Raw genomic sequence first — 23374 nt, forward strand, 5'->3', positions numbered from 1 at the left:
GCTTCAGACATTCAGGCTGAGCAAAGGACATCTGATGCAAAGCTTTTATCTCCTGACCTTCAAGTGCTTGCCTGAGAGAGCTGAAAGCTCTCCTAGAGGACCTGGCTCTGGAATGGTTCCCTGGAGAATTTTCACATCTCCTGGTTTCTTATAGCTTCTGACTGTCACCAACACTGACTTAGTCCAGGGATAAATCAAAGAGCCCTGGTTCTGTCTTCTGAGAGAGGAGCAGAGAGAAGCTTCCCCCTCTCCTTTTGGGCAGTGAGAATTGCAGTCTGCAAACCACTCCACAGGAAGCACTGCCCTTGGCGTGCAGCGTCTGTGTGAATGGGAGCCTGGCAAAGGGCAAATGGGAAGACCAGGGAAAGTGGCATCATGTTTGCAGCACTGCCAGAGGAGCAGTCTCCAGAGAACGTGCTGATATCCACCAGAAACACAGCACAGACCCTTTCTGCTGAGCACGTTGTGCCTTGAGCTGCAACGCCGGCGTAAGGCGGTGTGACTGAGAGGCTGCAGGTGCAGCAGGCGTCACAGCTCTGAAACCTGCCCCTCGCTGCAGTTCTGCTGGCTGGTAGGAGAGCACACTGTGCCCTGGGCCAGCAACGGCGCGGGGCAGGGCTGGTACGAGCGAGGGTGAGGAGACTGTGCTCTTCATGGCTTGGCCTCGGGAAATCAGATCGCCTCTGAGGTCTGATCCTTGCAGAGCATGGTTAAAGAGGCCACCCCAGTATTTTGACTCTCTTCTAGCACATGTCAAGGAGAAGTGGTGCTCCAAGATGAGCCAAGCATCAGTGCAAAGATGTGTTCCCAGCAGCCCTGAGTGGATGCCACTATGCACATGTGAAATGTGCCTATGAGGGCTGCACCAAGATTCCTGCAACTCCTCATTCAGTCTTTTTCCTAGAGCCTCACCTCTTCCCTCTCTGCTCTACTCACAGCCACTGTTTACCACTGCTCTGCGGCTGTGTGCCACCAAAATGTGGCCCTGAACCCATCTCTGTAACCTTGGGCACTCTGCCTAGGTGGTGGTCTTCAGCTCTCCTACTTTCTTAGAATCATAGAATCAGTCAGGGTTGGAAGGCACCACAAGGAGCAGCCAGTTCCAACCCCCCTGCCATGGGCAGGGACACCCTACCCTAGAGCAGGCTGCCCACAGCCTCAGCCAGCCTGCCCTTAAACACCTCCAGCCATGGGGCCTCAACCACCTCCCTGGGCAACCCATTCCAGCCTCTCACCACTCTCATGCTCAACAACTTCCTCCTCACCTCCAGCCTGACTCTCTCCACCTCTAGCTTTGCTCCATTCCCCCCTAGTCCTGTCACTCCTTCACAGCCTAAAAAGTCCCTCCCCAGCTTTTTTGGAGGCCCCTTCAGGCCCTAGAAGGCCACAAGAAGGTCACCTGGGAGCCTCCTCTTCTGCAGCCTGCACAGCCCCAACTCTTTCAGTCTGTCCTCACAGCAGAGCTGCTGCAGCCCTCTGAGCATCGTCCTGGCCCTGCTCTGGACACACTCCAGCATCCCCACATCCCTCTTGTAACATGGATTCCAGAGCTGGATAGTATTCCAGGTGGGGTCTCACCCGAGCGCAGCAGAGGGGGAGCTGCTCCTGCTGCAGCCCAGGCTCTGCTTGGCTTTCTGGGCTGCAAGTGCACACTGCTGCCTCCTCTTGAGCTTCTCATCCACCAGCACCTCCAGGTCCCTCTCCTCAGGGCTGCTCTCCAGCCACTCACTTCCCAGCCTGGATCTGTGCTTGTGGCATTGCCTCAACCCAGCTGCAGGACCTTGCACTTGGTCTTGCTGAACCTCCTGAGCTTGGCTTGTGCCCACCTCTCCAGCTTGTCCAGCTCCCTCTGGATGGATCCCTGCCCTCCAGCCTGGCTGCTGCACCACACAGCTTGGTGTGCTCAGCAAACTTGCTGAGGCTGCACTCAGTGCCTCTGTCCATGGCACCCACAAAGATGTTAAACAGGACTGGTCCCAGGGCTGATCCCTGAGGGACTCCACTTGTCACTAGCCTCCACTTGGACATGGACCCATGAACAGCCACTCTTCTGTTCCTTCTGCATGTTGCCTCCCTCACAGATTACTACAGCTGAGATGAGGCAACACAAGGCACTTTATATGGAACTCTTCAAATCATGTTCTGTTGTGGATGCTTTAGTTCCTGTAGATCCTCTCTTCCATTTTATACCCAGGGGAGCGAGGCTCATCTTTGTCTAGTGATGGGTAGTGGAGTGAGTACGAGGGAGATGGGATGTAGCCCTGATTAAATCCTTGTTGGAGTGGCAGGTAGAGTTGTTCCTGTGCTGTAACACACCTTCTGCATATCTAAAAAGCCTCGTATGTGAAAGTCTCCTGCTTGCTAGCAGCGAGCTTTCATGGCTGGAAGAATCAGGTGTTGCGAGTTCTGACAGGTGTATCTTGGCAGGCAGGTAGCTGAGCAGGTGCAAAGCACATCAATGTGTCCCTCAGCTGCTGGGGTCAGGGCACATTTCTAGCTTGGGTGAGTTCAACTGAGTGGCAGGGACAGGGGATGGCCACTAAGCAGACTTAAAAGAAATTTTATTTAAACCAACTTTTTGTTGTTTTTGTTTTTAATCTGTCACCTGAATCACTCTTCCCATACCAGAGATGTGATTAGCAGGCAGATTTCAAAAGCAATGCAGTTCAGCGTGATGGGAAACACCTGACCTGTATCTGATTCCATTTGGGATCTCAGTAACAGCTGCAAATGAGGCCAAGCTGAATTCCATCAGCATAGCAAGAACTCAAGAGCCCCTTAGGAATAGATGCAGAATACAAAATACAGCTCAGCTCCTTGTCTTGGGTAGCAGGAGAGCTCTGTGAGTGAGAGAAAGAGGATGAGTATGTGAGTGATTAGGTGGCTAAAGGTGGAGTGGTGGTGCTTAAGTTTCTAAGGATGAATTTGTCAAGGCCTTGATGCATGATGAGCCTGGGATGCTTTTAGTTTGGAGAAGAAGGATTAAATGCCTGCTGGAATTCCATTTTGCAAGCAGTTTCTCTTTTATAATGACAAGAGTTGATCTGCTGCAGTGCACTGTTGGTAAAAAATGGCTTTTTCATCCCAGAGCCTGGGATGCTCTTTCATTTGTTTTTCCTCAGGAAACATTGATTTCTTGCACAGTCTCAGTGAGATTCACCAAACAAAGCAAACTCCTCTCTTCTCTGGTTGTCCACGAAGAGCCTCTGGAAAGTGGGTAAAAGAATTTTAGCAAAGTGAGAAAAATAATGCACTGTGGGCAGCCTGATCTAGGGTAGGGTGTCCCTGCCCATGGCAGGGGGCTTGGAACTGGCTGATCCTTGTGGTCCCTTCCTACCCTGACTGATTTTATGATTCTATAAATACATTGCTTGCAGTCTTAGCTGGCTCCCACATGAAGACTTGTGTCTCAGGCACTAGCAGGCTGCACTGTCTGTGAGCCAGGGCTCTTTGCTGATAGTGCTAAGGTGGCAAAGTTCTCCTCTGCTATTTTGGCACGTTATAGCCAGTAAAGGGTTTGCAGTGGTCTGTTGCTGCCTGCCAGCCATTTTCATCTCTCTTGCTTAGTGATGCAGGATGCACAGTTTGGGTCTGTGTCCCGTAAGGCTTTATTTTCATGATGAATAGAAGATGCGGTGCTGCAGTTGAGCTTTGTAGCTGCAGAGGAATACCAGGAGCAGCTGCCATTTCCACAGCTACTTTGACATCTCTTGGTCTCTAGATCAGCAAGGACTGTCTGTTCAGCTCAACTAATTTGTTCAACTCAACTAATTTTTGACCCAGTCAATTTGTTTTCCTACCATTTTTAAAATCACGTCTGAAGATAAAAGGAAGTTCTGCCGGAATCCAGATTAGTTCCCTGCCCCTTATCAAATAACAGATAAGAACCAATGGAGTTCTTAGTGGAAATCATGAGAGAAGCTGAGAATAGAACAGAAGTGTGCCTGGTGTCTCCTCACTCTCTGAGACACAGGTGTGGTGAGATACAGGTTTGGTGCAGGTGTGGCAACACTTTGATAAGAAGGGTTTAAAAAGATAGCTGCTGCTTCCTTTTCCCCTTTCCCCTCAGCTTCTCTACAAATTATGCCCTTCTTCTGGCTGTTCCAGATGACAGAAGTGGAGGGGCTGCCCTCTGACCTTGTAGAGAAGCTGCTGAAACCTGTTCTGTCACCTTGAGCTCCCTGGATAGGACTTCCTCTTGGACTCAAAGACAACGTCTATATCAGTAAGAAGCTTGGAAGAAAATGGATAAAACTAAGAAGCAGAAGAGTGGGAGGCTGTTGTGTCATCATGCTGCTGAGAAAGGCAAGTGGTGCCAGCTGGGAGGAAAGGTTGGTATATGGAGGCTATTCTTGTAGACTTCTTACCTGAGGATTCCTACAGACCACCTGGGAGCCACATCAGCCTCTCTTCTACTCAGCAAATTCTCCTCAAGAAGAGTTTTGATTACCTTCTTTTCTGCCTCCCTGCCATTCCTCACAGATGGTGGGTGAGATTTGGGGTTAGAAAGGAAGAGAGATGTTGGTCTGAGAATTCGCAGCCCCCTGGAAGGTGAGAGGGAGAGGGCTGAGATGGGGTTAAGACCCTTCTGCTCCCTTAAGTCCATAGCCATGTGAAGTACATGAGTGCAGTCTTCAAGTGGGATCTTTGGCGCCCCAATGCAAGGGCAGCAATTCTGTTAGAATACTGCTAAGGGTGCATTTGGCTTTACAACAAGGACTGCTTTTCTAGATAATCATGCAAGAGCTTTTATTCTAGAGATTCCTGTTCTCCATACACCATCTTCCCCCTAATTTAAAGCCAGACAGCCTTCCTTGCAATTATTTTATACATGAGAATTATTGTTGTTGTAGGTGATTTTGATTACTGCAGTGCAAAGGTGCAAGCAGGGTGTGCTAGTTTGAAGCAGGGGAAAGGCAGGCACTGTGTGTGTCTGCAAGGCATGCAGAAAGAGAAACAAATTTGCCACTGGAACGGGCTGCCCAGGGAGGTGGTGGAGTCACCCTCCCTGGAGGTGTTCAAGAAAAGACTGCATGAGGCATTTAGTGCCATGGTCTGGTTGACTGGAGAGGGCTGGGTGCTAGGTTGGACTGGATGAGCTTGGAGGTCTCTTCCAACCTGGCTGATTCTTTGATTCTATGATTCATTCAAGTTACTCTAGAAAAGCCAAAGCAGGCAGTGGTATAGGACATTGCATCAAGAGATGCATGTGCACATCACAACTTATTCACACAATTCAGTTGTTCCATACTCTACAGCTAAGCCTCTTTTCATAGTGCTTTCATAGTGCAAAGCCTGGCTGAGGCACTCAGTGCCATGGTCTGGTTGATTGGCTAGGGCTGGGTGCTAGGTTGGACTGGCTGAGCTTGGAGGTCTCTTCCAACCTGGTTGATTCTATGCACACACCTGTGTGTGTATGTAGAGGTGTGAGTCTGAGAGAGATGACATTGGGATGGTTGTGAAGCAAGGCTGCTGTGGGTTTCACTTTGGTGCTGGAAATACAACCTTGGGAGGAAGTAGGACTGTACCTGCATAATGCTTTTCCTAATAGGAATAGATAGCTCTCCCCTGGTGCCAAACTGCTTAGGCAGAGTAGGCAGCACAGGAAGAATAATGCTTTTTAATGTTGTCATTTTAGTTGATTTAAAAAATATATATTATTTTAAATGCTTAATTTTTTTTTATTAATTTTATTTTTAAATAATTCTGATTTTTCTTTTACATATCTTGAATTCTAATTTTTCACTTTTATTTTTAAAAGCATTTTTTAAATGTAGGTTTGGGTTTTGGCTTTGGCTTTTGGGCTTTGGTTTTAGTAGGGGGCGTTGGGGGTTGATTTTTGGTTTTAGTGTTGGGCTTTAAGTTTGGGCTTTGGGTTTTAGTTTGGGGTTTGTTGTTTTTTTTACTGATTTTATTTTAGAAAATATTCTCCACGCAACGATTTCTGTTAGTTTAGTTTTAACCTTATTCCAGGGCTTTCAGCAGAAAGCAGCACATTCCCCTGTCTCTGTTAGCCTAGGTTACGGCTGTGTGGGGCCAGTGCCTGTGCATTAGTATTTATAACACCTACAGTGCAGAACTCACAGAGCAGGCAAACTCTGATGGATGTCTGAAGCAATGTTGACAGTTTTGTATACTTCATTACCTCAAGCAGCACTTTGGGAAAAGTGAACTCCTGCTGGCTAGCACCAATCTAGCAACATTAGGTACTAGGGACTGTTGCTGTCAATTCTTTCAGCGACTGAGGACTGAATACATCTGTATTGGGTATGGAGCTCGTTGATGAGGTCACCACATTTGCATAATTAATACCTGTAATAATTTGGTCCATTATCCTGCAGTGCCACCTAGCCCTAGCCTCCTCCTCCTTTGGAGAGCAGGAAGTATGGTGTGAATATTTAGAAAGATTAAAAAGCTACTTGGAAAGCAGTCACAGTATCACAGTATCATCAGGGTTGGAAGAGACCTCACAGATCATCAAGTCCAACCCTTTACCACAGAGCTCAAGGCTAGACCATGGCACCAAGTGCCACGTCCAATCCTGCCTTGAACAGCTCCAGGGACAGCGACTCCACCACCTCCCCGGGCAGCCCATTCCAGTGTCCAATGACTCTCTCAGTGAAGAACTTTCTCCTCACCTCCAGCCTAAATCTCCCCTGGCGCAGCCTGAGGCTGTGTCCTCTCGTTCTGGAGCTGGCCACCTGAGAGAAGAGAGCAACCTCCTCCTGGCCACAACCACCCCTCAGGTAGTTGTAGACAGCAATAAGGTCACCCCTGAGCCTCCTCTTCTCCAGGCTAACCAATCCCAGCTCCCTCAGCCTCTCCTCGTAGGGCTGTGCTCAAGGCCTCTCCCCAGCCTCGTCGCCCTTCTCTGGACACGCTCAAGCATCTCAATGTCCCTTCTAAACTGGGGGGCCCAGAACTGAACACAGTACTCAAGGTGTTGTCTAACCAGTGCAGAGTACAGGGGCAGAATGACCTCCCTGCTCCTGCTGACCACACCATTCCTGATGCAGGCCAGGATGCCACTGGCTCTCTTGGCCACCTGGGCACACTGCTGGCTGCTGTTCAGGCAGGTATCAATCAGCACCCCCAGTCATGTCACAATCTTCCCCTCACCCTTTTTTTTGTTTAGAGATACAACAGTTCAACCTCAACAGAGGATTTTCATCAGTAGTCTGATAATCATTGCCCTGCAGAAGAAAAAAATGGGAGAAATGGAGATGATTTTTCTTCAGAATGGTAGTTCCTTGTTCAGTGCAAGTATTGCTCATAGTTGGTAAGGAAGTAGCTGAGCTGGTGCATGACTATTAGAATCATAGAATCAACCAGGTTGGAAGAGACCTCCAAGCTCAGCCAGTCCAACCTAGCACCCAGCCCTGTCCAATCAACCAGACCATGGCACTAAGTGCCCCAGCCAGGCTCTGCTTCAACACCTCCAGGGATGGCAACATCCATCAGTGGATGGGTCTCAGAGCGGACTGCTGAGGGGGGATTACATGTCAGAATGCTGATTTTTCTGTGTCTCTGTCAGAGTGCAACAGAAGTGCCTTGATTGGAGTAGTTTGGAGCTTGCTCAGCAAGGAAACAAAGGTTGTCCTGGCAGAAGAGAGAGGCAGCTTAGACACACTGATAATTATGCAGCATCTCTCTCATTGGATCACATCTTACAATGTCAATTCCTGTCTCCTCCACAAGTGTGGCATTGCACCTTGTTTCAGTCACAGTATCATCAGGGTTGGAAGAGACCTCACAGATCATCAAGTCCAACCCTTTACCACAGAGCTCAAGGCTAGACCATGGCACCAAGTGCCACGTCCAATCCTGCCTTGAACAGCTCCAGTCCTCTTTGGTCCTGAGCAGACATGTGAAGGACGATGCAAAGTTAATAACCTGTCTTAATTTTCATATCCAGCTGATGATTGTTAATAACTATGAAGACTGTTTATTAACATTAAAACTTGCCAGAAACTTATTCACAGGTTAAAAAAAACCGCACAGGTTGGCAATTTAGACAGGCAGGGCACAGGCAAAACCTGAGCACTTATTTCTTAAAGTGGCAAACACAAATATTAGACTGGAAGAGGCTTTTAAGTGTTTACTCACAAAATTATAAATCAGACAGTACCCAAAGCATGTGGAACTGTGTCTGATTGGCTGCTGGCTGCTGAGACTTGATTCTTCCCAGGTGTTGTGGAGGCAGGGAATTAATGTGGCCGAGTCAGGAACATATGTGAAAGTAGAATTATTTTCCTGAAACTGATATAAGAAAAATCAAGGAATGCTGGTGAAAAGGTCTCACAGACCAGATGCTCATATTGAGGGGGTCTGTGACGAGCCATAAAATACCAAACTCCGTAGAGATGTTTGTTTGTGGTAATCAGTTCATAATATGCAAACCTAAACAAGGGCTGCTGCAGAAGTGTCTGCAGCTACTCGTTGGAGATCTGTGATAAGCAACCTCGTAAAGACCCAGGCCTGCAGTGACTAAGGGAAGCAGGAAGGAGATAGAGGAGAAGCAGGGATACGCTGACATCTCCCAAGCCCGTTGCATCTCAAATACACCTAAAGCTGGACTGTGTGACAAGTGCTAGTGCTGGTGTGATGTTTCCTGGGTCCTCTGCTGTGGGAAGGGCAGTGAGTGTGACAGTGACAGTTGTACCAAGTTGCCCTTGGATTTACAGAATCCATTTTTGCTTGTGCCTCTCTACCAAACCATTCATGAGCTGTCACTCCGCTTCTTTGGCTCTGAAACCAGCAGTGTTCAAGCAGTGTGTAGATGTGGCACTTCAGGGTACAGTTTTATTGGTCGTGGTAGCTGGGTTATGGTTGGACTTGATGATCTTAAAGGTCTTTTCCAACCTTAATGCTTCTCTTCTCTGATTAGGAAGGGTCTGCTGACCTTCTGGTGGCCTTTTGGTATCTGAAGTGGCCTACAAAAAAGCTGGGGAGAGACTTTTTAGGCTCTCAGGGAGTGCCAGGACTGGGGGGGAATGGAGCAAAGCTGGAGGTGGGGAGAGTGAGGCTGGAGGTGAGGAGGAAGTTGTTGAGCATGAGAGTGGTGAGAGGCTGGAATGAGTTGCCCAGGGAGGTGGTTGAGGCCCCATGGCTGGAGGTGTTTAAGGGCAGGCTGGCTGAGGCTGTGTGCAGCCTGCTCTAGGGTAGGGTGTCCCTGGGCATGGCAGGGAGCTTGGAACTGGCTGCTCCTTGTGGTCCCTTCCAACCCTGACTGATTCTATGATTCTTCTTGCCTATTCTTTAACATCAGAATGAACATGTCCCTGGAGGTGTTGAAGCAAAGCCTGGCTGGGGCACTTAGGGCTATGGTCTGGTTGATTGGCTAGGGCTGGGTGCTAGGTTGGACTGGATGAGCTGAAAAGAGTCATAGTGAGGTGAAGGTCAGGCTCTTCTCTCAAGTAACAAGTGGTAAGACAAGTGGAAATGGCTTCAAGTTGCAGCAGAGAAGGTTTAGATTAGACAGTAGGAAAAGTTTCTTCACCAAAAGAGTCATGAAACATGGAACATTTCACCCAGAGAAGTGGTGGAGTTGCTGTTCTTAGAAGTATTCAAAAGTCATTAAATGTACATGTGATGCTAAGAGATATGGTTTATTTTCAGGGGCTTGGGGAAGAAAATGCAGTCTCTAGTATCTAAAAGGCCATTTAATACTTCCTTTACAAATGACAGTCTTGGCTAATGTACTCAGGATGGGATGATAATGACAACCTGACGTGGGTAAAAGGTCTAGATACAATCCAAAGTGACAAGTTGTCTTAGAGTATAATGGACAGCCAGGGGTGGTGTAGCTGATGTGGAGACAAGACTATGATGGGCCTTGAGGTTTAAGCTGGGTGGCCCTGCTGTGAGGCGTGCTTGAAAGCTCATTGGCTCCTGAGTTGCTAAGGAGCCTTTGGAAGTACACAGGGGGGGGTTAAGGAAAAGCGTTAATTTAAAGCACCATTTCTGAATAGCAATGCAAGTAGACAGCCCCTCGGATATGACCATCACCTCTAATACATCCATTAGTCCCCTCTTGTGCTGCTGCTCTTTTGTTCTCAGCCCCAGTGGAATGCTACAGCACTGTTCACAGTGCCCAGCACTGTCACTTTTGTAACCGAGTCCTGGAGGAGGTGGCTGAAGCTCTCAGCTACTACCTTTAATGCACCAGGTAATTACCGAAGGTTGTGCCTGATTGATTGGTTTCTAATACATGGTAGATGGTGGCATTAATTTTCTTTTAACCCTTGTTGCCTCATTCTTAAACTAGGAACACACACAAGGCCACATTGTCTGCTTTAGACAGGGGTCATTGAAGATGCACATTTGCTTATGCCCTGAATAAGTTAAGTATGGTAGACCACAGTTGAATTCATCAGTCCCTTTGAGGGGAGTGGCAGGGCGTGAGGAATCTGAGAAAATGAGGCCTTGCAGTAGGCTGCTTAAATGTGAATGGAGGTGTTGTCTAGCTTCAGCAAAGCCTTTGACACCGTCTGCCACAGCACGCTCCTGGCACAGCTGGCAGCTCATGGCTTGAACAGATTCACTCTGATATGGGTCAAGAACTGGCTGGAGGGCTGGGCCCAGAGAGTGGTGGTGAATGGTGCCACATCCAGCTGGCAGCTGGCACTGGTGGTGTGCCCCAGGGGTCAGTGCTGGGCACAGTCCTGTTCAATATCTTTACTGATGATCTGGAGCAGGGGATTGAGTCCAGCATCAGTAAGTTTGCAGATGACACCTAGCTAGGAGAAGCTGTGGATCTGTTGGAGGGTAGGAGAGCCCTGCCGGGGGACCTGGCCAGGCTGGGTGGGCAGAGGCCAATGGGATGACGTTGGTGAAAATCACAGCCAGAGTCAGGATGCAGATGCCAAGGTGGTTAAAGTCGAGCTCCCTTTATTGCAGCGATACAGCATCTTGTATGCCAAACTTAGGAGAGGCATGTTCAGCTGTTGTCAGTACAACAGCTATTCCCTGCCCTTTTAAGTCTCCTTTAAACATCACCAGAGTGGAGCACCCCTAAACGTGATGATCTCAGGGCACGTTTGACAGTTTAGCAGAAATCCTGTGGGATTCAGTAGGAGGTTTCTTTTGCTATTTAGAGCATGAATGATAGTCCTGAGCCCCTTACCGAGGGAGCTTTCCATTGCTTCACAGTCTTTAAAATGGTGATGGGGCCTCATCTGGTCCCCGAGCAGCATCCGGACTCTGAGATGGTAGGGAGGAAGTACCTTTTCCCACCTGCACAAGTGCTGCTGAGAGCCCAGAGAGTTTAGTGGCACCTGACAGGGAAGCTGGTGGGTTGGAGGGATGGGCTGTGGAACTGCCTCGCCTACGCATGGATGATTAGCCCAGACGAAATCACTGCGCTGGAGTCCCTGTCACGTTGCACGCCCAGGGCTGAGCAGTGGCTTCGCTCTTTGGAAATGCAAATGCACACTCTTAGAGCAAAGCAGCTACTGGGCTCTGTCACTGGCTGGAGGCAAAGTTTTGTGTCCGTCTCTGTCGGGCTGGCACTTTATTATGCAGGACGTGAGGTCGCCTCCTTTTCATGCTGCCTGTCTTCTCCACAAAGCTTCTTGCAGCCTGGGTAACAAGTCGCGTTTGAGGCTGCAGCTCTCGGATGATCTTACCTCTCCGCTCCTGACAGGGCGGGATGAGCCCTTCGCCCGGACGGGATTGTTTGCATGCGGCTAACGGCAGTACCGGGAAGCGCTGGGGCATGCTGGGCTTTGCTGATGTAACGGGCTCCTGCAATTTTCATTCAGCTCTGGTTGGCTGTGAGCTGGCAGAGAGACTCGGATACGCCTCCAAATCAGATGAGCTCATCTCTGCTTGCTTGCTTTTTTCTTCCCCCCCCCCCCCCCCCCCCCCCCCCCCGTGCTTCAGAAGTCTGCGGTGTCTGAACAAACGTTTAAGGTCAGCCTGGTATTTCCCACACCACTGCAATTCTCTGGGTGCAGGAATCCCCTTCGATCCGTTGTAGCCCCTCCTTCCACCCACCTCCCCCCCTAAACCAAGCTTCTCCCATTTCCAGCACCATCGCAGACCCTGCTCTCCCCTTAAAGAGAGAGGAGGAGCAAAAGGAAAAGGAATTTACTGCAGTAGATTTGATAATTGACTCTCGCGTCCTGGTCGGAGGTGAACGTTTGCTGGCAAGGTATTGAATAGCTGCCCGGGCCTCACAAGGCTGCGAAGCGGCCTCAGGACAGAACAAACTCCAGACCCTGCCGCTGTCAGAAGTGAAACTACTCGCCCTGATCAGTCGCTTGGTCCTTCCCCGCCCTCCCACCGTGTGCTGTGCAGGGATGCGTCCAGCCAGTAGAGGACGGGGCAGGTCTCCGTGGCTGTCAGTCAGCAGGCTGTGCCCGGCTCGGGACTAGCTGATCCCGAAATAAGGACCGGCTCCGGCAGCGAGGAGAGCAGGCAGCGCTGGGGGTGCCCGGCCGCGACCGCTGCGTTGAAGCGAGAGCTCGGCATCATCTTCCCTCCAGCCCCGGTAGTCCAGCGCTACCTCCCGCCGAGAGCTGCCCGCTAACTCGGGCGCCGGCGTCAGCTCTACCTGCACGGCTGCGGGCAGGATGGGGGCTGTGGCACCCCCTCTCTGCCCCGGGGGCAGCCAGCCCCTTCCTCTTCCTCCTCCCGCCGCCGAGCCCCGCGCTGGAGCTTCTCTGGCACAGCCTCTCCGCGATGACCTGCCAGGGGCGGAGAGCCCTCCCCGGAGCGCTTGAGCACGGGCCCAGCTTCGGTACGGCGGACGGCTCCCGGCGAGCCGGGCTCCAGCGCCCCGCACAACTCCAGGCTCCCGACGGGCCGAGCGCCGTTACCGCGGACGGCTCCCGACGAACCCCAGCACTGCGGACGGCTCCTGGCTCGCCGAGCGCCGGAGCCCCGCGCAGCTGCCGGGAGCAGAGCTTCAGCACCGCGGACAGCTCACGGCCACCGGCGGGCTGGGGCCGAGCGCGCCGCTGGGCGCTGCCCGCCGAGGGCCATCGGTGTCCGGCTCCGAACCTGCTGCACGCCTCGGTGCCCCCGAGCGCTGCGCCGTGCCGGCAGCCCTGCGCTCTAGCAGCATCCCTCCGCTCCACCGGCGAGGACGCCGAGAGACAACCCCACAAACGCTGCCAGCCGCCTCTCGCGTGGAGCCGGGAGAGAGCTTCTCTCAGGGCTCGGTGGCTGCTTGTCTTCAGAGGATCGGGATTTACAGGCTTGGCCGGTGCCTGGCTGCTCTGGTGTCTACAGACCCTGAGGTGTGCTGCTACAGAGCTGGAAAGAGACCTCACATCTGTCGTACTGTGGAGGAGTATAATAAACCCTATACAACCATCAAACTCAGCCCAAGCCTTCCTGCCCCCCTGCAACTAACTTCACCACCCTCCTAACCACGAGAATTTCCTCCTTTCCTTCTCTTTCCACGCTCCTTCCTTTGGAGACTGTAGGATGAGGCATCTCCTTCTACCCAGCTCAGGGTAAAAGCTTACCCTGAGGGCAGCATCACACATCCATCAGGGACTGAAAGGTTTTTTTCCAGTCTCTACTACAATCAACCATGGCAAATGAACCAGTGATTCTAAATGTTTATGACATGGTGAGTATGGAAGAATATTGTTTGTGGAGAAGGGGAGGGGGGGCAATGGGGTCACCTGGGAATCCGTGCTTGAGGTAGGCAAGTGTATGAAGAACAGCCAAGCACAGGTCCTCAGGCTGATTCCTACCCTACTGAACTCCTCATCCAAGCATATCATGTTCTGGTTGTCAGAGATGATGATGATGACCCTGCCTTTTTTCTTTGGTATATTTAGCAATATTGGGCCAGATTACAGACAAAACTGTGCCTGGTTTTCTTCAGGATCTTTCAGGAGCAGTACTGGGTGAGGGGAGAACTTATTAATTTTCAGTGTCTTAATTAAGGAAGGAGATGTGATCACCTCTCTTTTATGTGGGGGACAATTAGAGCAAGCACTGCCAAGCTGTGGGGAAGGGGTCAAGATTGTATCCAGGGAGGAGAAACAACTGTGGAATTGCAGTAAGGACTTAGTTTCTAGAGTAATAACATGGATTAGTCCCTCATAAGCATACGATTGTAGTTAATTTCCTTTGAAGGTTAACCACAACAGTAAGAAAGTGTCTGAACTGGTGAAGTTTGAGCACAGGGACATGCTCCTCAGCAATGTTTACTGAAAGTTCATAGTGTACCTCTTGGAAGGGCAAACGTGAGTCTGTGCTAACAAATCAGAAGCTATGAATGCCTTGGCATGAGTCCTCGGGGAGAAGAAAGCTTTGGCACAACCTGTCTGTTTCTGGTCTGGCTGAAGCTTGGGAGAGGCATGTTCAGATGAGGAACACTTTGATTATGGTGTACTTCACCTCTGGTTTTTGGTCATGAACTAATGACTGAAAGAAAAGCTTTCAGATCTTCTGAAAATTCAGTGAACTTTGCTGGGGAAGACAATCTCCTGAGGTCCAGGGGCTGCCAGAGCTCTAAATATCTAGCTCCAGACCTTGGAGATGATGGCTATATATTTGCTCTTTGCCATCTGGCAGTGACAGCTTTCAGTAGGAAGCCCATGGTTTAATGTGGGTTTCCTTGTTGGGAGAATCCAGAGAGTAGACACCAGAGAGATTTTGAGTTGGTTTTTGCAAATGTCAGATCTTTTGTTATTATTTTTGCAAAGATGTAAGTGATCTGTTGTTGACTAAAAATGTTGGCTTGCTCTCTGAGGGAAGAGTGAGTGGTAAGGGGTATCTAGGTAGAGCTGCCTGTGTATTGAAGGATTGTCTGAAAAGCACAACTACAGTAACTTGAAGCTGCCTCTTCCAGAGCTGATATTGGTAAAATTGAGAAAGTTGGCATAAAATCCTTCCCTAGACTTTGGTTAAGAGTGTTCAGTGGTCAGTTGCTTGGCAGCCTGAACTGTCAATTCCCTGGAGTTCTTCAAGCAGGAGGTCTGTACACCCAAGCAGGAGGTGGCTAATGCTTGGTAGCAAGAGACTGCCACTGCAAATGCAGACACAAAAGTTTCTTACTATTTTTTTTGAGGAGGATGCAGACATCATACTACCTTTGTGTTTTATGTGCTGTCCTCCTTGCAAATTCTTTCTCTTGTTCTGCAGCAGGCTGTGATCTGAACTCTTCTCTCTCAGCCATGGTTGAGCTGTCCCAGATCAGTGAACATTTTGCTATGGAGCTGAAGAGATGCACGTACTGGGTGGACATAGTCTTTGTCTTTCTTCCTGTGTTTGACAGCAAAGATGAAGGCCAGACGAATTATTGGAGAAGGGACTTGCTGTTAGTAGTTACAGTGTTCTGAGATGGGTACCCGGGCAGAGTGAGCTGAATTGAGGTCGGAGTGGCTGGAGAGCAACCAAACAGAAAGGGATCTGGGGGTGCTGGTTGATACCCACCTGAACAGGAGCCAGCAGTGTGCCCAGGTGGCCAAGAGGGTCAATGGCATCCTGGCCTGCATCAGGAATGGTGTGGCCAGCAGGAGCAGGGAGGTCATTCTGCCCCTGTACTCTGCACTGGTTAGACCACACCTTGAGTACTGTGTTCAGTTCTGGGCCCCTCAGTTTAAGAAAGACATTGAGATACTTGAACGTGTCCAGAGAAGGGCGACGAGGCTGGGGAGAGGCCTTGAGCACAGCCCTACGAGGAGAGGCTGAGGGAGCTGGGGTTGTTTAGCCTGGAGAAGAGGAGGCTCAGGGGTGACCTTATTGCTGTCTACAACTACCTGAGGGGTGGTTGTGGCCAGGAGGAGGTTGCTCTCTTCTCTCAGGTGGCCAGCACCAGAACAAGAGGACACAGCCTCAAGCTATGCCAGGGGAAATTTAGGCTGGAGGTGAGGAGAAAGTTCTTCACTGAGAGAGTCATTGGACACTGGAATGGGCTGCCTGGGGAGGTGGTGGAGTCGCCGTCCCTGGAGCTGTTCAAGGCAGGATTGGACATGGCACTTGGTGCCATGGTCTAGCCTTGAGCTCTGTGGTAAAGGGTTGGACTTGATGATCTGTGAGGTCTCTTCCAACCTTGGTGATACTGTGATACTGTGAGGTCATCAGTTTAATTCAGCTTGAGGAATTTTCAGCGCTTAGCAAGCCATGAAAGTCTTTGTGTGCTGAGTACTAACTCCATGAGCTAACTACTCTGTACATAGAAACCATTCTATTTTCATATGGCATCTGTTTGGCTACCACTGAGTCACGCCTAGTTCAAGTCCTTCATGATGATTATTGAGGCTGCATGCTTTACCATTGCTGCTATGATTTTAGCACCATGGAGTTTGGAAGGTAGCCATGTAAAATATGCACTTTGTGATGCTGTGGATTTCAGGGGAACTGGGAAATGAGCATATTTGCTTGAGTGACTGTTGGAAAACTAGCCTTAATGGGGAGAAAAAAGGGGGAGGGGGAAAGGACAGCAAAAAAAAGGACAGCTGGGCATAACGATTAACTGGATGTAAAACTCTGTTTCCTGACAAGGAACATGACCCCTCTATGGCATCTGGAAGCACTTAGGCTGCAGGAAAACTTACCTCTGGGGCAGAAGTTCAATTATGAGCTTTGTGCAGCTATGAAATACCCATTCTGTGCAGCCTTATGCATTCAAATATTATAGGCATTTATCCTTTTACCCACTGGATGTGTTCCAGGCTTTCTTTAGGGGGGGAAAAATGCTTCTGTTTAATGAGGTGTTTGCAGAAATAGCTGAAGCAGGTAGATCTATTTGTAGACTTATTTTCTTCAGCATCAAAGAACCGAACAATTACTGCCTATTCCAAGTATTCAAAATACTATCATTGAAAGAAACCTCCCTCACCCTCAGCATGCAGGGTGATTATATCCTGCTCCATCTGTTGCTGAAGAGCTTGTACGCACCTGCACTCTTATAAAACAGGCATGGCAGCAGAACTTTGCTACTCAGCTGCTCAGAGCAGCTACTTTGCTACTCAAAGAGTGAATATGCAGATACTGAACTGTGACATTAAGGTCTAAGTGTGACTATAAAATAAAACCAGGGGTGTGACCATAGATGAATTCTTCTTAACCTGAATCCAGCTCTGGCTCCAGGGCTTGCTCTAAGCCAACAGCTGTTTGGAGACTTGCATGAAACAATGTGGTCTATATAATCACAGGCTCACAGGATGTTACAGGGTTGGAAGGGACCCAAGGAGATCGAGTCCAACCCTGCTGCCAGAGTAGGACAATACTATCTAACACAGAGGAACACATCCAGACAGGCCTTGAAAGGCTCCAGAGAAGGAGACTCCACAACCTCTCTGGGCAGCCTGTGCAGTGCTCTGGGACCCTTCCAGGAAAGAAGTTCCCCCTTGTGTTGAGGCAGAACCTCTTTTGCTGCAGCTTACACCCATTGCTCCTTGTCCTATCCCAGGGAGCAGTGCCTGTCCCCTGCCTCCTGGCAGCCTTCAGATACTTATAAACATTTATTAAATCCCCTTTCAGTCTTCTCTTCTCCAGACTAAGCAGCCTCTCCTCATCAGGCAGTGCTTCAGCCCCTTCATCATCCTTGTAGCCCTCTGCTGGACCCTCTCCAGCAGATCCCTGTCCCTCTTCAACTGGTGAGCCCAACACTGAAGGCATTATTCAAGATGAGGTCTCAGCAGGGCAGAGTAGAGGGGGAGGAGAACCTCCCTTGATAAAAAAATCTATGATAGAATTTGCTGTCATCTGTCAGTTATCACTTTGCCTTTAGAGGGATACATCAAATTCCCCTTCTTACCTTGCAGCTCTCTTCCCTTTGCGCTGCCTTAGTAAGATGTTTGTTGTGGATCAGGTCTTAGGGTTGACTTCTTCAGCCAGGATAGGATATCATCCTATTTCCTCATCACTTTAAGTCTTTGTGGCTTACTTTGGAATAGTTGCCTTGGCCATTGTACATTTATAAATGTTGCTTGCTTAAATCAGACAGAAGAGTAGCTGAAATTATTGCCTAGGTTTACATCTTGAGCGAGCAAGCTAAACACATTCCACTAAAAACAGTTCACTTGGCAGAGATTCAAGCTGGGGGCTCTCATAATATATTCAGCTTCTTGCACAGTGTATTCATGCTATCAAATTAAAAGCAAAGATATTCATATCAGTGCTATCCCTTTTTTATTACAAATATGGTTGTCCTGGATTTCTGCTGTCTTTACAGCTGATAACACACAAAGCTGTCATTTTGATCTGCTAGTATTAGTGCATGCTCTTTATGCTGAGGAAAAGGAGCCTCTGAGATGTGCTGCAGAGGAGAATAGGAGCCTTGGTCAGCAAGGAGCAGTGATACAAGGTCTGTTTGGATGAGAGAGATGGGTCTCTTTTTGAGCCTTGCCCAGTGTTGTGCCATTGATTCCATAGGCATTACTTGTCTTCCTCTGAGGCTGGTAAGGGGCCTGGAGCACAGCCCTGTGAGGAGAGGCTGAGGGAGCTGGGGGTGTGCAGCCTGCAGAGGAGGAGGCTCAGGGCAGACCTCATTGCTGGCTACAACTACCTGCAGGGAGGCTGTAGCCAGGTGGGGTTGGTCTCTTCTGCCAGGCAAGTAGCAACAGAACAAGGGGACACAGTCTCAAGCTGTGCCAGGGGAGGTCTAGGCTGGATGTTAGGAGGAAGTTGTTGTCAGAGAGAGTGTTTGGCATTGGAATGGGCTGCCCAGGGAGGTGGTGGAGTTGCCAACCTTGGAGGTGTTCAAGAAAAGCCTGGATGAGGCACTTAGTGCCATGGTCTGGTTGACTGGGCAGGGCTGGGTGCTAGGTTGGGCTGGCTGAGCTTGGAGGTCTCTTCCAAGCTGGTTGATTCTATGATTCACTGGAGTGAGAGGGAAACAAAATTCAAGTCATTGTAGATGCACTAGCTCTGAGATTTCCCCTGTGTCTTCCAATGTCACAGAGGTAGCCACAATGTAATCCTTTATAATGGCCCTCCCAGTAGCTGTTTGTGAGGAAAGGCATAAAGCAAGAGGATCTATATGGCCACAGAATAAATGCATAAAATGAGTGTTTTAAGCCAACCTCTGATGCAAAATAGTATTATGGAGGTGGGAATTACTTTTGATTTTGCTCTTTCAAGCTGTGTAATTTTCAACATTTTGCTTTGACATCTATTGCTTGCATGGTATTAGAAGGTGATGACCTCTCAGCACAGTCGTAACCATTCTGGCATCCTGTTTTTGCTTCTTGTGTGAGTGGAAAAGAGAAAGTGAGGCTCTTGGGTGCTGCAATTAAATGCTTTGGAAGTGAAGGAACAGAGCTGCTTAGTGCCACTAACTTTGGTACATAAAGAACCTTTGAGCCTCTTTTAGAACCAGCAACAGGATTGCAAGCAGAGCACCTTGTTCTGTGAAGTGATTGTTATAAGCACTGGCTAGATCATGGAACATTTTATTATCTCTCTGGAGGAAAGAACAGTTCTGTTTATTCACACAAGTGTCAACATGTTTGTGGTTGCTCTTAGTAGCGATCTCAGATTCTCTCGGTTCGCTTAGTCAGAAGAGTGAGAAATCCTAATGCAAGTGGTGGTCTCACCTCTGCACTACTCGCTGGTTGGTTGTGAGCTGCTCTGTGTGGAGGTGTACAGCATCGCCTGACTCTGGCATTCCAGGAAGCTGCATGGGAAGCAAGGGAACTTTCTTTGTCAAGTAGTTTGGCAGCTGTGGAGTTCCTTGCTGTGGTGAGGTTTCTTGCTGTAGAGTTTCGTGCTGTAGAGATGCTCTCAGTGAACAGAGCAACTTGCAGTCTTGAAAGACTAAGTGACAGAGGGTCACTAAGATTTCTTTCTTTTTCCTTCTTTGTATGTTGGCCAAACTAAAGGCATTTAACAAACAGAGAGCAAACAGCAAAATATTGCCTTGGGGAGCTGTTGGTAAAGTTCTGGCAGCTCCTAATACTAGTTGCCATCCCTGAAGGTGTTGAAGCAAAGCCTGGATGGGGCACTTAGTGCCACGCTCTGGTTGATTGGCCAGGGCTGGGTGCTAGGTTGGACTAGATGAGCTTGGAGGTCTCTTCCAAACTGGCTGATTCCATGATTCTATGACTCTTCATTTATCCAGAGCCTTATGCAGTGTGCTCTTTTCAAACCATATTGAGTACAGCCTACTGGAAATCACAACAGAATGATGAGACAGCAGGTGCCTGATGTCTAGTAATAGGTTTCCAACAGTGCTGTAACATGTCCTACATAAACTAAACTGCCTTTGTTTCTAAGAGTAGTTGAGTGTAGTAGGAGGGATCAGGTAGCTCTCACAAGCTTGTTTTCTGTACCTTCCTAGAGGTTGTAGCTGGCCTTCTGTGCTGCTCTGTTTGGGCTGGATTTTTAGGGGAGTAGAACTGAGTTTAGACTGTTAAACTCTGCTTGTGTTGCATAATAAGTCTGGGGTGTATCATCACCATCAGTAATGGACCCACTGCAAAATCTGTAACAGTGATGCATTGGTTATTGTGACACTTATTATGGGCTGGAGAACTCCTTGGGCAGACTCTTGGTTGAGAAGCCAGGAAGACCAGATAGGACCAATGCTGCAAATGAGCTGCTCTCACTGTACATCACCAGAGTCCTGAGCCCAAGACCTGAGATAGTTGTCCACACTGCTTCACTTTTCTTGGTTGCACCATTTCCCAGTGCAGATGCTCTTGAATTTGAAGATAATAATAATAATAACTGCTGGCAAATGCAGTGGCAGTACATGAGAGTTTCTAAATACATCAGGCTGAGCAGCCTGGCACTACGTGCAGGTGAGGCTTTGTTTCTGCTGCTCTTTTCCTCCTAGATTACTGCATCAATTTAATTAGAGTGACAACAGGCTGCCCCTCAGGCAGGCAAGTCATAGAGTGGGATTGTTGCCTTGACCTGCTTGAACTCAGAAGGAAAATTAAAGCAGTTTGGGGATGCAGAGCACTGTGGTGTACTTGTTGCCTGGCTCAAGCCTCTGAGCAAATGATTAAATGCTGCTAGCTATCCCTCTCTTGAACCTTTGGAGAGAGAAAAGCAATTGGAGGAAGAAAAGAGAGAAAACTGAATATGCAGAGCTGCATCTGGGTGCACTCCTTCCTGAAGGAGTCCAAACATGCATCTGCTATAAAGTAATTAAGAAGCTAATGAGTAATTGACATGGCCTGGGTTAATAAGTGCATGATAAAGTGTGCCCATTTATGCATACTAGATGGATTTCAGTTGTCTTGGCAGCAACCTGTGGATGTGTTCTCTACCAGGGGAACAGTCTGTTTTGGCGTTGTCAGGGTGACAGCCGACTACCTGTCCTTGGTACTGCTGATCTTCTCCAGCACTGCAGCTCTTTAGCTGACTGCTCTATGCTTATGCATGAGAAGTTTTAAGAGCCGTCTGCTGACTGTACACAGAACCTTGCCTTCTCCAGCTACAGCATTCATCCCATCAGCAAGCTCACTGAACCAGTGCTCTGGTGCCCTGTGGACTGACTGAAGCTGATTCACAGGGTGATGTGGCAGTTCTCTCTTCTGCTAGTCCTGCACGCACTTCCACTGCTCCACAGCATGCTCTCCTTTAACCAGCAAACAGAAGTGATCGAGGAGAAGCTAGGAAAGCTAACACAGCTTGGAAAAAAAAAAGCTGAACTCTGCTTCTGGAGCAAAGCTTCACAGATCCTGTCAGTAGTAGTCCTCACATCAGTGTTCCTGAGTTAGTTTCTGCAGATGGCTATCCAAAGTACTGTCTCTTACAACTTACATCTCTCTTACGAGGAGAGGCTGAGGGAGGTGGGGCTCTGTAGTTTGGAGAAGAGGAGATTGAGAGGTGACCTCATCAATGTTTATAAAGGTGTGCTGGAGCCAGGAGGCTGGAGCCAGGCTCTGCTGGGTGATGCCTGATGACAGGACCAGGGGCAATGGGTGGGAGCTGAGGCATAGAAGTTTCTGTAGACATAAGGATGACTTTTTTTTCCCTGTGAGGGTGACAGAGCACTGGGACAGGCTGCCCAGAGGGATTGTGGAGCCTTCCTCTCTGGAGATGTTCCAAACCTGCCTGGACGTGTTCCTGTGTGATCTGGTCTAGGAGATCCTGCTCTGGCAGGGGGGTTGGACTGGATGAGCTTTGGAGGTCCCTTCCAGCCCCTGACACACTGAGACGCTGTGATTCAGCAGACTGAAGCTGGTTTCCAGTGAATTTTCTCAGCTGCTTCTTGGGGTTTCCCTAAACAGAAAGGCAGACTCCTTTTAAAACATGACACTTCTGTGAGCAGGATTTAGCTTCTGGCTCATTAGGCTGTCAAGGTTTCGAACGTCACTTGGCTACTCATTAGAGCAAAGAAACCAACCCCTCTCAGTATTGATGGAAGCTGATGTGTTGACAGTCCTAGGGGCTGTCACTCTCCTACCAAATAAATTTATGTTGGCAGTAGCAAAGCAGATCCTTGTGCCTTTTGTACCTCATTCCTGGTTTATAGGTTCACAGCTCAGCTGGTCACCCAGCTTCCCCTGAGGCAGCCCAGAGGGACCAGTTATGCGTGTGGTGGGAACTCCTGCTGGAGAGAGCTGAGCATCAGTGGTAGAAACAGAGGTACTAAGTTGGAACAGCTGTCAGAGCCATCTCTTAAGTGTGGCAGTGGGCAGGTATATAGTTGTGCATTAGTGCAATGAACTGAGTTTAAATGGGTGTCCTAGGGCTGAAAGCTACGTTGGTGACCTGGGTTGCCCCTGCTCTGTTTCTCTGTTTGCTTCAGTCTCTCTTGTTGCTGTCATGGTGCCAAAATGGTGCAGCTGAACCTGGGCAGGGAGGCAGAGATCAATCAATACATAAAATATATATTGCTGCTGGAGAAGAAAGGCAGTAAAATTTACAAGTCTGGTGATTCTTTCTCTAGGAAAAGGGCTCAAACTGTTTGGGGGCGGGGGGGGGGGGGAAATGCTTTGTACCATTCTGTGTAAAGACTGGGTGTTCTTCAACATGCAAGGTACAGAGAAGTGAAAGTAGAGCTCTCTGCCTCAGAGCTCTATCTAATCAACATGTGAACCTGTGAGACTTCTCACCTGGGAGCAAAATATGGGGCTATGTCCTGAGAGTGAAAAATGGTTTTAATTGCTAAATTAGGTTTTCAGCCACGAATCTTAAAGTGTCTCGAACAGCACTGATGACAGAATCACAGGATGTCAGGGGCTGGAAGGGACCTTGGAAGCTCTTCCATTCTAACCCCCCTGTCAGAGCAGGATCACCTAGAGCAGATCATAGAGGAGTGTCCAGGTGAGTTTTGAATATCTCCTGGTTTTATATATGTAAGATAAGGGAAGAAGAAATGCTGTGAGTTACAAATGATCTTTGAGAGGTGGGAACAGTGATCTACAGCAGGTACAGGTCTATCAGATCTCTGTTTTGTGGAAAAGGAATCCTTCTATGGAAGAAAACTGCTTCACCATGAGGGACA

General features: G+C 48.9%; 1 protein-coding gene across 4 annotated transcripts in view; it reads left to right on the forward strand.

Moving 5' to 3' along the window:
* Window positions 1–2777: 2777 nt before the first annotated feature.
* Window positions 2778–23374, forward strand: part of LOC135175723 (deubiquitinase DESI2-like) — a 51231-nt gene continuing 30634 nt past the window's right edge. The window contains exons 1-2 of one of the 4 annotated variants that reach the window (XM_064144046.1): window positions 2778–2868; window positions 4108–4331. In XM_064144046.1, coding sequence (XP_064000116.1) covers window positions 4245–4331 — 87 coding nt within the window. In that variant the 5' untranslated portion in view covers window positions 2778–2868; window positions 4108–4244. Of the gene's footprint in view, window positions 2869–3045; window positions 3064–4107; window positions 4332–12670; window positions 13583–23374 lie in introns of those variants that run through there. The other 3 variants (XM_064144045.1, XM_064144048.1, XM_064144047.1) reach the window with 3 other exon arrangements.

This window comes from Pogoniulus pusillus, chromosome 1 (genome assembly GCF_015220805.1).
Source record: "Pogoniulus pusillus isolate bPogPus1 chromosome 1, bPogPus1.pri, whole genome shotgun sequence".
Taxonomy (NCBI): domain Eukaryota; kingdom Metazoa; phylum Chordata; class Aves; order Piciformes; family Lybiidae; genus Pogoniulus; species Pogoniulus pusillus.